Consider the following 13536-nt stretch of genomic DNA (forward strand, 5'->3'; position numbering starts at 1 on the left):
GCAGTGTCCTTTGTTTTACCCAGTGACGCATCCACGAAACTCCCAGAACCTTGTTTTTCACTCTGCCCATAAATCATTGCGTCCGCACTGCATATTAAACCAGCCCAAGGATCATTTTTAATATTCGCAGCAGTTACTGAATAGAGTCTTTGCTGTTCTGTTTGGGTTACACGGACCTCACCCAGAAGACCTGGCGTGAAACGCCTCTAGTCAAGCTTATGGGATAAACACAGCACCCGACGCTGGTGGTCTTAAAGGAGAAAGTGGAGGAGAAGTCCCCAGCCCAGTGCTGACACTTAAGCAGCACCCAGCATTCAAAGAGCGGAATCCCCTTTGTGGGGGGCACTGGGTGTGTTCCCAGATCTCGCTCTCCAGCTGGTAACCTGGCTGGGCTATGCTTCCGACCAACCTGCCCTAAGAATTAAAAACGGCCACTGTCCACACGTGGTTTTTCAAACCCTCTCCACAAGCTACAACTCAGGAGTAAAACAGCCCCGTGGACTTCCTCAGCCTTCTGCCTCCACGAAGGGGCGGCTGCTTGGGCTGACCTTGGCTGGGTTCCTTTGGGGTTCCTGCAGAGATCCTTCCTGACCTGCTTTTCCATGTTCTTCTTCAGAAACGACCATACGGGATGTTTGTGGTCAATGAATGAGGTGTTTTCCACGCTGCTCTCACCCCCTACACCCCGCCCCACCCCCCACCCCCCCCACCCCCGCCGCAATCCCACCGCAATGCCCGTTGCTGCGTAACCAAGAGCAATCCTGACTCAGCCAAGTAGTGCCCGGCTGCTTTCTGCCTTCCAACCACTGAGCTCAGGATGAAATCCCACCATCTTCCTATAGCTTGGGGGGCCCGGCAGGTTCTATCCCTGTTGACTGCTCTCCCCTCAACACCTACCACTCTCCCCCTCGCCCCCCACCCACCCTCCAGCCACAATGGCCATGCCAGCGTCACTCCTGCCCCAGGGCCTTTGCACTGGCTGCTCCCTGGCCCAGTATACTTCACCACCGCCCTCCACACATACCCATCTTCTCACTGCGGCCATCCCTGACTTCCCAGTCCCACTCTATCCGACTTTAATGCCTTGCAAGGACAATCTGACATATTTCAGGTTTGCTTGTTTGCCCAAGTCCCCTGCTAGAATGTGGGTTCCTGGGAGCAGTTCCAAACACAGGTGTGGCTTGTCTGTGGTGCGATCCCAGGCCCCGAGAACAGCATCCGGCATAGTCTTTGAAGGCAAGGCTTGAAACCCCACCACTGCTGCATTTGCAGAAGCCCGAGTACGAGAGGGGCTGAGATCGGGGGCCTTGGGGTGGTCCCCAGGAGGGGAGTTGACAACCCCAGGAGCATGGGGTGGGGGGGGGGGACGGTTAAGCTCCAGCAACCTCATGTCCCCGCCGAGTCTTTCAACCTCCTGAAAGCTGCCTGCAAAACTGAATGAGAGAGTATCTGGAAAAAACCTAGCGCTCCCCGTAGAGAGAACTGCCCATGTGCCTCCTATTTCATTCTCCAGAGAAGTTTTGTTCAAAGGCTAGAAAAGAAGATGTCAAAACATCACGGAGGCTCCTACAGCCTCACGGATAAGGTTTCTTCCCTTCCATCCCCGAGCGTGGACACAGAGCGTGTCCGTGCGCCAGGGTGGAGAGAATCAAGAACCGTGAGCCACGGAGGGCTGGACAGGACCTGAGCCACGGCCTTTCTCCAGTCCCTCGCGCTGTGTGAATGGGGCCAAACAAGGCCTGGCGAGAAGACACGGGGTGCCCGACGACCCAGTCTGACCAGCCATCATTTCTAAATCTCAGTCTAAGAAGCCACAACCGGGAGAGGCACCCTGATGTTCGGTGCCACGGGGGAAGAAAACAAAGAAGCCTCTCCTTGAATGAGGGGTACATGCTGACTGCGGGATGTATCTGACTTCCAAGGAATCCATGAAAGGTGGGTCTCTGAGCCGGGGAACGAGGCTTCTGTGGATCATGTTGCTGCTTCTCATTTCTGTGGGCCATGTGGTCTGTCACCCATCCCTTGAACGGTGCTGAACGGACGTTCTGAGTCACCCCAGGACAGAGCTACTTTGTTGGGGGGGGTATGCTGTCCGGGGCAATGCATCCCTGGCAAAATCACCCCCAGGGGTGAGAACCACTGTGCCAGGGGCAGGAAAACCTAACTAGTACGTACGGATGCTGCCGACCAACAAAAGGGCGGCAGGAAGCACCGAATCAAACAGGGTCTTCATCAGAATGCTGATGTGTCTGCGGCATCTCCAAAGGGCCGAAGGGTAGGCAGAACTTCCAACTGCACGAGGCTGCAAGGCCCTTTTTGGCAGAGAACTTGACAGACCTAGGTTCCCGCAGACTTGGGGACAGGTGTCCCAGCCCCCCACAGCTGGAGGCAGAGGAGGGCAGGTCGGTGACCACATGCTCGGTCCAACGCCTTGGCCCTCTTGACAATCCTCGTCGGTGGGTCTGACCCTCCCCGCCCATCTCCCCGCCCTTCTCAGCCCCCCTCAGAGCCCCAGCACCCAGCTCAGTGCTTGGTGGACAGGCGTCCCGTTGTGCTGCTCGGGTGAAGGCAGGAATCTGTCCCACTAGCCCTGAACCAACTCCTCCTAGCCCCCATTCTGGGGGGACGGCCCCCACACAGCACAGAGGGGACAGGCTGCTGCTGGGGAGGGACTGCACCAGGGAGAGCGGGCTTTGGGAGGTGACCCCAATGTCGCAAAGGCGAGTTCCGCACCCAGCTCCCCCAGCCCCACCAGCCCGGTGCACGTGGCAGGCTGCGACAGGCCGTGGCAGCTCACGCCTGACACCTGCACACGCCTCCTCCGGCCTTTGCAGACCAACCGCTCTGGCCCCAAACAGCTGGGTTGTCTCCTTTCTGGTGTCTGGCTGGCCCGGAGCCAGCCAGGATAGAGGGCCACGCCTCGCTTTATTCATGCTGGCATCTCGGTTGCTAAAAAGAACAAAAACAAAAACCCAAGGACGACAATAGGGAAGGCAGTGTGCCCGGAACGGCCTGTCGTCCATACAACAGGCAGGAAGGCTGAATGGGCTCGGTTCTCGCAATGCAGGGCTCACCCTGTCCCTAGGGCATCACGAGCAAATGCCCCATTTCCCTCCCTCCCCAGAGGGTTCCTCTCTGTTTGAATTTTTTTTTTAATTTAAGTAAAAAAATTACACACACACACACACACACACACACACACACACAAGATGTAAATAAAAACATTTAAAAAGCCTAGAACACCTGCTCACCCCCTCTCCCGTGCCTCGGCTGATTGATTCTCCAGAGCTCTGTTTCTCTATTTTCCTACCATGTTGCTTTTTGAATTCTTCTGCTCTGGCAATTCTCATTTCCCAAAATCATATACTTGGATCATATAGCTTTATATTATATGGACCATATAATACACGTTGAGTTCTCAATGTATCAGCGGGAGAGAATGTCTGAAGACTCTTCTCTATGAAAGGCAGCCCACTCTCTGCACCCGAGACCCTTCCTCTGATCCAAGGGTTAAAGGCTGCTTGTCCTTCCTACACCCGTCTGCACACGTGCTCATGCATTCACGCAGCCCCTCACTCGGTCATCATTTTGGCTCTTCCCTTGGTCACCTGGGATGGGTTAGGTAAGCTCCGTAGACCTCCGATGACTTGGGGCCCCATGAAGGTTGTGCAGGCCCTCACCGCCCTCCACGTAAGCTGCTGCTTCTCCCCTCCCCTCCCCACCCCTCCCCTCCTGGGTGCCTCCCCGCCTCAGTCCAGCTACACCGGGCCACCAACGTGCAAATTCCAGGCCGCCACCAGAACCACGACTTCCGGGCTTTGCCACCCGGCTGATGCATAAAGTCCAAAGACCAACAAATGGGGTTCACGCCCCCTGCGATTGTGGAGACCATTCGTGAGTTCCCTCAACACTGAAGCCAGCCCGTGTCTGGGGACTGAGGATTCCATAGAAGTCAGACGGAGAGGAAGTATCCACCCTCAGGGAGCGTGCAGTCTAGTGTGGGAGAGCCACAACCAACGGGGGGGGGGGTGGGATGTGCTCTGAGGGCTGGGATCCGGACCGATGGGTGAGGGCTCTACATCAGCCTGCCTCCTGGGGTCTCAGAATAAAACCCCCACCCAGGATAGGAATGTCGACCTCAACCACCTCCACTTGATTGCCTTTGCAGATGGAGAACTTACGCCCTGACAACAAATCCCAAGTGCCTTCTAGAACATTCTACTTGAAAGCTGCCCCATAAAAATCTGCCTCCTTTAACTTTACTCTTTGATGCATTCCGGGACTTTGCAGAGAAGTTCTGCCCCCACTTTGGGTACCCACACCAGCAGACAGGTTACGGCCCTGAGGCCTCACCTCACCCGGGCATCTTCGCTCCCTAAGCCCCTGAAGGGAGTGAGGGTGAGCCATCAGGTTGCTGTCCACACTGCCAGGGAGAGCCCACCCTCCTAGCGCTCTAAACTGCTCCCTGCCTGGGTTTGGCCAGATCCCCAGCCACGTTCCAGACCCCAGAACCCAGAGTCTTGGCCTTTCCAGGGAAGGTGGGTGTGTGGTCCCTCCCGGGTGCCCCGAAGGAGTGAGTAGACCATACCTGTTGGAGGCAGAGAGCTCCTGTGAGGGCCGGGGCTGGCTGGAATCCCAGAACTGCTGGGACGTTCCCAGGTGGTCTCTGGTCAAAGAAAGAAACACAATCACTTGGAGACGCTCATAGGGCAGAACCAGGAAACGTAGAGACCTGGCCGGCCACCTCCCTGCCCAACCCCGGGAAGCAGGAGATGGCTTTCTGCCCCCACATCATTCCCCCCACCCCATGACCACACGGTTTCTCTTTACTGGGGACCCTTCTCCATACAGCTGTGAGCAGGAGGAGGTGGCCTTGGGCCTGGGATCCTTGGAAACGTCCCCCATCACCCCCTCCAATCCCCCAAGGCTGCCAACTCACACACCTCCACGTCTGTCCCGTGCCCCTGAACCCCCCCAGCCTGCCAACTGGCCATTTCTCCCACGTGCCCACTCTCACCTGAAACCCCCAAGCCAGAGGAAGGAGCCCTGGCCTGGGATCTATACAGAGACAAGAGGGGGTGGGGGGTCCTCTGTCAAATGGGGGTGATTTCCCAAGTCCTTCCCGGCTCTCCAGGCCCACGTCTTGTCTGAATTACCACTGCTGCATCAGACCAGCTGCCTCTCCCTCCCCAGATGCCCAGCTACACCTGCTGGCCAGGGAAAAAACTAATACCTGCAGCCACGTGCTCGCCCCCGAACGCGTTGTTAGCAATGTCATCCCTGCAAGCAGAGACTTCTTATAAAGTTATCCGGTGATAAAAACGATCCTTTCTCACTCTATACAATTTGACAATGTAGAAAGACACAGAGAAAAGAGCGGCATCTGGGGCGCCTGGGTGGCTCAGTCGGTTGAGCGCCTGCCTTTGGCTCAGGTCTTGGTCCCGGGGTCCTGAGATCGAGTCCCGCATCGGGCTCCCTGCTCAGTGGGGAGCCTGCTTCTCCCTTCCCCTCTACCCCTGCTCGTGAGTGTGTGCTCTCGCTCGCTCTCTTTCACTCTCCCTCTCACTCAAATAAATAAATAAAATCTTAGGAAGGACGGAAGGGTACCATCCATAGTCCCACAGCTCAGAAGTCCTCACTATCAACACTTCGGTATCTTCAGCGATGTATTTTTGAGGCATGTATACATCTTTAAAATCATACTGCACTGGGCGCCTGGGTGGCTCTGTCATTAAGTGTCTGCCTTCGGCTCAGGTCATGGTCCCAGGGTCCTGGGATCGAGCCCCGCATCGGGCTCCCTGCTCCGCGGGAAGCCTGCTTCTCCCTCACCCACTCCCCCTGCTTGTGTTCCTGCTCTCACTGTGTCTCTCTCTGTCAAATAAATAAAATCTTAAAAAAAAAAAAAGAGGAGATCGATAATGGTATCCACTCAAGACGATCACTGTATTTGTGCCAAACACCCACATACAGTTATTTTTAGTGAGTCCATTATGTGGACATAACATTATTTAATCAAAAATTCTATTACTAAAATCTCGATGGTCTCAGATACTCAGAAAACAAAAATAAGCACAACTTTTCAATGGCCTCTCTCAACTAGCACTCAAGAGAACTGGGTTCCTGCCTCAGCTCTGCCTGTCATTTGCTGTGCAGCCCTGGGCAACTCACACGGCATCTCTGGTCCTCTGATTCTTCATCCGAAATGAAAGGGTTGGGCTCACTGGTCTTTTTGGTCCCAACACTCCAGCCCTCCAGCATCGATCGGTGGTCTTAGGACTCCAGGAATGACCAGAAGAGCAGGCTCAGTGGCTTCCGGTGGGAGGAGGAACCGGCGGGCTCACCCCAGAGCCCTGCTCTCCCTACAGGTCACACACACACAGGGACAATCCTTTGCTGGCTCCTCCTGAACCCAGCACACAGAATAATGTCCAAACCTCATAGCCCCCGCATCTGTCCGGAGTGACTTCCCACTCACTTCACTCCAGCACATTTGCTGGTCTCAGAACACGCCTTTGCTATACTCGCCCCCTCAGCCCCACCACCATCCCTGGATGGCAGAATCTTATTCATTAGTCAAGTCTGAACCAAAAGGCCTCTTCCACCATGCAGCCTTCCCAGACTGCGTTTCTCCCCTGCTGCCAAATGCCCCAACTTTCTAGAGTCATGCCAGGATGTCTCCAGCTGCAGAGGCTCCCAGCTGAGTCCCTCTCGGGGCACACTGCCTGTGGCCAAAGGGAGCTAGGTGTCTTGCCCAAGGCTCTGCCTGGGGTGGGGGGTGGGGAGTGCTGCCCATCCAATAGCTGGTCAACACGGGGGGGGGGGGGAGGGTAAAAAGCCCACCAATCCCCCTCCAGTCTTCAAGGACAAACAGCCCCGTTCTCCTACACGTGGGAAAGGTCCCCAGGGAAACGTCCACTCTGTGTTGCTGCTTCCACCCCTTTGGTGGCTGAGGCCACCGACCTGATTTCAGAGTTCTGCCCCATCGGAGCCTGGGACAGTCGGCTGGGAGCAGGGCGGCAAACGCCTGCAAGGCTGGGCGATACATGGGGTCTCTGAGGGACCACCAGCTCTTCCTAGCCCAGATGAAACTGAATTCTATGTGGGCAGGACCTGCACTCGTGGGTCTAAAGAAAAGAACACCACAGTGACTCCTGGCAGCAAATGGAGTAACCCCGGAAGGCTGCGGAAGGAGGTGACTCGCAGGACGTGAACAGTGGCGTGGCTCAGCTGCCCCTGTAGGGCCCCTTCACCTCCCCACTGTGAATCCTAATGACAGAGTAGGAGAGTCAATGTGGCATCGTGCGCCCAGGGGGCTGCAAGACGAGGGTCTGAAATCACAGGGAGATGCAGGCTTGCAGTCAAGAAGGCCCCTTCTGTCTCACTGGCTGGCCGGGGTCACTTACAGGCCCCCCCAGAAGCTGGAGCCCCTCCCTCCCACGAGAACCACAACTCTCAGGCCAAACTTCATTAGGGCGAGAGAACGGCCTGAAGGAGTCAGCCCAGCGCACCTCCTCATCCTGGCCAACCCGGGCCAACCCAAAACACAGAGCCACCGCAAGCCTGAGGCAGGAAGGCAGCCGGGCCAGGCCAGGCAGGTGCCTGGAGCGAGCCACGGGGACTCTGGCTGAGTGACCTCACCAGCAGCAGGAAACATCACCCCAGATGACCGTACCACCCACAGGGAGGAAGTCATTTCTAGGCTTCTTCCAATAAAAGATTCCCTAATCTGTTTACAGCACACCAGGCTCCTTGACCAAGCAAAGCTGAAACAGCAGCTTGGGGCCTGACGGACCCTGGGTTCTAACCCTGGGGTTTCAGGTGGTTTCAGAAACACCCAGACTCCTCCTACGAGAGGCGTTGCCAGGCATGCCCCAAAGGCTGGGCCGGCGGGGGGGGGGGGGGGGCGCAGCTTGGCGAGGTCAGAGCGGAAGTGAGACGTGTTCTTGGAGAGACTGCCCATCCAACTCAATCCACGAAAAACACATTTTTTCCCCAATGGCAACCCCAACTCGTTCGGACCCCTTCGACTGAAACCAGAAAAAGCACACACACACAAATCAACTGGCCCAGGGAGGTTGCTCTCCTAGACGTCGACACTCTGGGCCAGAGATTTTTAATTTCCCCATCAGTGGACAACAATGACTGCCATGGAGAATAAAACTCTCGGAGAAAGTATAGTGGAAAGGCGGACAGAGATGTAAGCCTGGGATTCAAAGCACAGACGGCCCCTCCTTCTAATAATAATGATCATGATAATAATGCTAATAATAAACCAGGAAGTGAGACAGCAGTTATCAACCGTTTACACGGTTACTTCTGGACTTCATTGCCCTTGTTAAGACTATATCCTGCTTGCGTTAGAAATAGCGGCTTCCAAAGAAACAGTCCACAAAACCAAAAGACAACCGACAGAATGGGAGAAAATATTTGCAAATGGCATATCAGATAAAGGGCTAGTTTCCAAAATCTATAAAGAACCTATCAAACTCCACACCCAAAGAACAAATAATCCAATCAAGAAATGGGCAGAAGACATGAACAGACATTTCTCCAAAGAAGACATCCAAATGGCCAACAGACACATGAAAAAGTGCTCCACATTGCTCGGCATCAGGGAAATCCAAATCAAAACTCAATGAGATACCACCTCACACCCGTCAGAATGGCTAAAATTAACAAGTCAGGAAACGACAGATGTTGGCGGGGATGCGGAGAAAGGGGAACCCTCCTACACTGTTGGTGGGAATGCAAGCTGGTGCAGCCACTCTGGAAAACAGTATGGAGGTTCCTCAAACAGTTGAAAATAGAGCTACCCTACGATCCAGCAATTGCACTACTGGGTATTTACCCCAAAGATACAAATGTAGGGACCCGAAGGGGTACATGCACCCCAATGTTTAGAGCAGCAATGTCCACAATAGCCAAACTGTGGAAAGAGCCAAGATGTCCATGGACAGATGAATGGATAAAGAAGAGGTGGTATATATACACAATGGAATATTATGCAGCCATCAAAAGGAATGAGATCTTGCCATTTGCAACGACGTGGATGGAACTGGAGGGTGTTATGCTGAGTGAAATAAGTCAATCAGAGAAAGACATGTATCATATGACCTCACTGATAGGAGGAATTCTTAATCTCAGGAAACAAACTGAGGGTTGCTGGAGGGGTCGGGGGGTGGGAGGGATGGGGTGGCCGGGTGATAGGCATTGGGGAGGGTATGTGCTATGGTGAGCGCTGTGAATTGTATAAGACTGTTGAATCACAAGATCTGTACCTCTGAAACAAATAATGCAATATATGTTAAGAAAAAAAAAAGAAGAAGATAGCAGGAGAGGAAGAATGAAGGGGAGTGAGTCGGAGGGGGAGAGGAACCATGACAGACGATGGACTCTGAAAAACAAACTGAGGGTTCTAGAGGGGAGGGGGTGGGGGGATGGGTTAGCCTGGTGATGGGTATTAAAGAGGGCACGTTCTGCGTGGAGCACTGGGTGTTATGTACAAACAATGAATCATGGAACACTCCATCAAAAACTAATGATGTAATGTATGGTGATTAACATAACAATAAAAAATTAAAAAAAAAAAAAAGAAATAGCAGCTTCCAGTGGGAAGCCACAAGGATCCCCTGGATCTCGGTCACTGATCCTGGTTATTTGCCTTGGGCAATGTGTCAGCTCTGCCCCTCCCTGTCCCGCCCTGACCCCCCACCCACCCCCCACCCCCTACTCCCTGCCCTGCCCCCCCCCATGGACTCCCGTTCTTGATTGGTCTGCATCCTTCGCTGTGTGGTGGCTCTCTGCTGCCCCCAGTGGCTACCAGGTGAAATTACCAGAGATACCAGCTCAGGGGGAATTGGACCCTTTGGGGTCCTGGCTCTGAGATTCCTCTGAGATTCCGGCAGTCCCCTCGTCCTTACCTGCTGAAAAAGATTCTTCCTTCTTAATCTCTGTAATTGTGCTTCTTCATCTCTCTCCTCTCTGCTACTTCCTGTCTCTTCCTTTCCCTTGTTTGGGGGTGGCCCCAACTGTGGCTTCTTTCCTACCCCGCCACCCCCCCTATTTTCCTCATCGGGAGGGGCTGCTGGGCTGTGCTCAGGTTTTCCTAGCCCGATAGCAGCCCTGCTACTCCGTTCTCCAGCCCCTGCCCCTCCTATCCTGGAAACTAGTCCCCCCGCCACCCAGGGCTCTCCCGCTCTCCTTGGCCACGTCCCGCACCCCAACCAGGAAGGCAGGTCCCCGGAGAATCAGGAGACACCCTTACCCCCTGTGCCTTGGTCCTGCCATAGGCTGCACATGCAAACTCTGCAATCAGTCCAGCCTCCACCAAGGGAAGGTGCAGCACCCCACAGAGCCCAGGTCAGGGCCCGGAAGGTCCTGTTCATCTCTCCCTTGGGGAACTCGGCAGCAGACGCTCTGGTTCCCTCCCATGTCCCAGTGTTTCCCCTGCCCCTGGGCTTTGCAATCACAGCAATTAGGAGTCTCTGGCGGCAGGACATTCCAGCCCCATCTTAGAGTTAAATGAAACCTGACCTCCGACCACAGATTCTCTGCAGGAAATGAACCACTGCTCTTTGAACATCCATTCCTGCCTGGTCTACCCCAAGCACCTCCACACCGGGGATCTCCTGCAGTGGTCCCCAAATCACTACGAAATGGGTGCTATCATTTCCATTTCCTTTTAAGATCTTATTTATTTACTTGAGAGGGAGAGCACGAGCCGTGGTGAGGGGCAGAGGGAGAGGGAGAAGCAGGCTCCCCACTGAGCAGGGAGCCCTAAGCAGGACTCGATCCCAGGACCCCGGGATTATGACCTGAGCCAAAGGCAGACGCTTCGCCAACTGAGCTACCCAGGCGCCCCCATTTCTTTCCTAAAGGAAGAAGCTGAGGCCTCGGTGAGAAGCTGAAAAGCTGTGACTCGATCTGTCAGCAGGGACCCCCCACCACCCCGTGCCAGCAACACCAACACCCCCAAGTTTTGTGCTGGGGCTCCAGGAGCTGCCGCAAAACAGCGCTGTTTTAGTCTATACACCACTCTCTGTGTGAGAATCATCCTCAAAATCACAAGTATTACTATATTAATTTCACATCAATATCAGAAATATTTATGACAAGGTAAATATTTGATATAATGTAATAAACCTTATTATCGAATACAACAGTGCTACACTCGAAGGACTACTCTGTGTCTGGCAGTGTTCTGTGCCCTGTGGGCACTGTAAGAAATAGAACGGATCGAAAACCCTCCTCCCTCGGCTTACAGGCATGATGCAATTCTGTCTAGTTTGGAAATACCAGCACATAAAATTTTCCATGAATGAAAATTTAAAAATATCTGATGGGAGTGAAGGGAGGGAGTCATGCAGGAGAAAGGTAAATAAGTTAAGAAAAGCAGATAAGGTTAGATGGAGGTACATGCCAAAGAATAAAGTAGAGAAGGGGAATACAAAATAGTATTTCAAAGGGATGTAATTTTAGAAAGGGTGGCCGAGGAAGGCCTCCCCGAGAAAGGCACATTTCAGTCCAGTTAGGAAGAGATACTAAGTATCTCTTGCTGCATCGGAAATCACCCCAAACTCAGCAGCCTGAATGAACAAGCATTTAGGATGTCACACAGTTGCAGGGGTCAGGAATCCAGGAGGAGCTCAGTGGGGTGGTCCCAGCTCAGGCTCTCCCATGAGGTCACAGTCAGGGTCTTAGCTGGGGCTGCATCTCAATCTGAAGGCTTGAGTGGGGCCGGAGGAGCCATTTCCAAGACACCTCACTCACATGGATGTGGGCAGGAGCCAAAGTTCCTCGCCATGGGGCGGCTCATGCTGTGGCACTGATGTCCCCCCCACCAAAATGTGTGCACCAATAGAACAGGGGGAAGCCACGATGCCTTTTATCAGCCTGCCTTAGGAGTGACTCTCCATCACAAGTGCCAGATCACACAGCCCAGTGCTGATAGAACGTGGAGGGATTTCTCACGGTGGGGTCCTGGACCAGCAGCACCAGCATCACTAGAAAGGCAAGTCCTCGGGAATCAGCCACTCTGGGGGTGCGGCCCTTCGATGTGGGGGCAGCCACTGCAGGGTCTGAAGCAGAGAGGTGGCATGATCCAATGGTGGCCACTGTACCAGGCCCTGCGTCCAAGCAGGCTTCCTGGACTCGGCCACCACGCGTCCCCTTGGCATGTCTGGTGCCCTAGATGCGTCATCTGTGAATGCTGCCTCTCCCGTCCACCCTGTCAGTCCTCCAGAGACGGAGACAAGCTTGGGCCCTCTGAGAGCTCCCTCCAGAAGGAGCAGCAGGACTGGGGAGCGTGGCCTGAGTGGGGCAGGGTCCGTCTAGGTGAGGATGCCACCCCCACCCCTGAGAGCTGGGACACCGGTGGGATCCAGGGATGTCTCACCCAGGAAGGCTCAGGGAAGAAGGCACCCAGGTGATGAGCCTTGCCCCCTGCCCTCAGCTCTAGAACCAGACCCCTCCGTGTTGGTTTCAGACCCCGTGGGCTGAGAGAGACAATTCCTGAACCGTGAAGTGACACCCAGGACGGACAGCTTGACGGAAGAGACTCTCGCTTGGGAAGCTTTATGCTGATCCACCTCCCATGGGGGGGTTTCCATTACCACCTCAAGCCCTGTTCACACAGCTCGGATCCCCAGCGGCAAGGACAGAGCAGGGAGCCTCTCAGCAAACAGGGACACAGGCTTTTTGCAAACAGCCATCTGCAGGCCGTCAAGCAGCAGAACTACGTTCCGTGGGCTCCCCTAGGTCTGATCTACCAGCAGGAGGGCTACTGAGCCTGGGCGACACCTTTACTTTCAGGCAGCATGGGAAGACTTCACCGTGGTCGCTGGACCCCAGGGTCTGCGTCCTGAGCTCCAGTCAGAACTGCAGGCAGGAGTCAAGCCTGGGGGCGTGGGAGCAGAGGTGGGGAGGTGCTACCTAATAGCCCCCAATTCCCAAGGTCTAAGAGTCACAGGCAGCACACACATAACCCTGACGGCGCCCAGACTGCCCCCTGCCCTGAGCACTGAGAGCCCTCCTGCTCTGAGGAAGGGTGACACCAGGACTCCGCTGTTCTGGAAAGAGAAAGAACTGGATTGCACCTCTGCCCCAGGTGCTTGAAACACCCCTCAGCCCAGATCTGCTGTTAGGTGCCTAGGAGCTCAGGAATTGGTGTCAGAGACACCGAAATCCCAAGTCCACCCCTTAGAACACATCCCCCAAAGGGAGAGGGAGGGAAGGGCCCCCTCTCTGGCGCTGCAGGAGAAGAGGGTCCTAGAATGCCTTCTTTAGCATTTCTGAGCTGTAGGCGTGTCCCTCAGTTAACCGGGGAAAACATCACTAGTGGCGGTCTACCAGCAGTTCCAAGGATCCTTTCAGCAAGCCTGGGATCCAGGCAGGGCACGGGTCCTCACAGCCGGTTCACAGAGGCTGGTGATACCAGTGGGTTAAAGAGGTAGCCAAAGGCAGGACCAGCAGTGTCCAGAGGAATTCTAGTGGGGACATGGGGAGTCGAGCGCCTGGAACTCTCTGAGCCTATCCTTC

The 13536-nt window shown here is 54.7% G+C and overlaps 1 protein-coding gene across 6 annotated transcripts in view; it reads right to left on the reverse strand.

Annotated features, from left to right (window-relative positions):
* Window positions 1-13536, reverse strand: part of GAS7 (growth arrest specific 7) — a 198210-nt gene that overhangs the window by 51661 nt on the left and 133013 nt on the right. For 5 of the 6 annotated variants that reach the window (XM_027625376.2, XM_027625381.2, XM_027625379.2 and 2 more), the window contains exon 3: window positions 4589-4666. The exons of the other annotated variant lie outside the window; for it this stretch is intronic. In XM_027625376.2, the coding sequence (XP_027481177.2) occupies window positions 4589-4666 (78 nt within the window). The remainder of the gene's footprint in view (window positions 1-4588; window positions 4667-13536) is intronic. 6 annotated transcript variants of the gene reach the window in all.

This window comes from Zalophus californianus, chromosome 16 (genome assembly GCF_009762305.2).
Source record: "Zalophus californianus isolate mZalCal1 chromosome 16, mZalCal1.pri.v2, whole genome shotgun sequence".
Lineage (NCBI taxonomy): Eukaryota > Metazoa > Chordata > Mammalia > Carnivora > Otariidae > Zalophus > Zalophus californianus.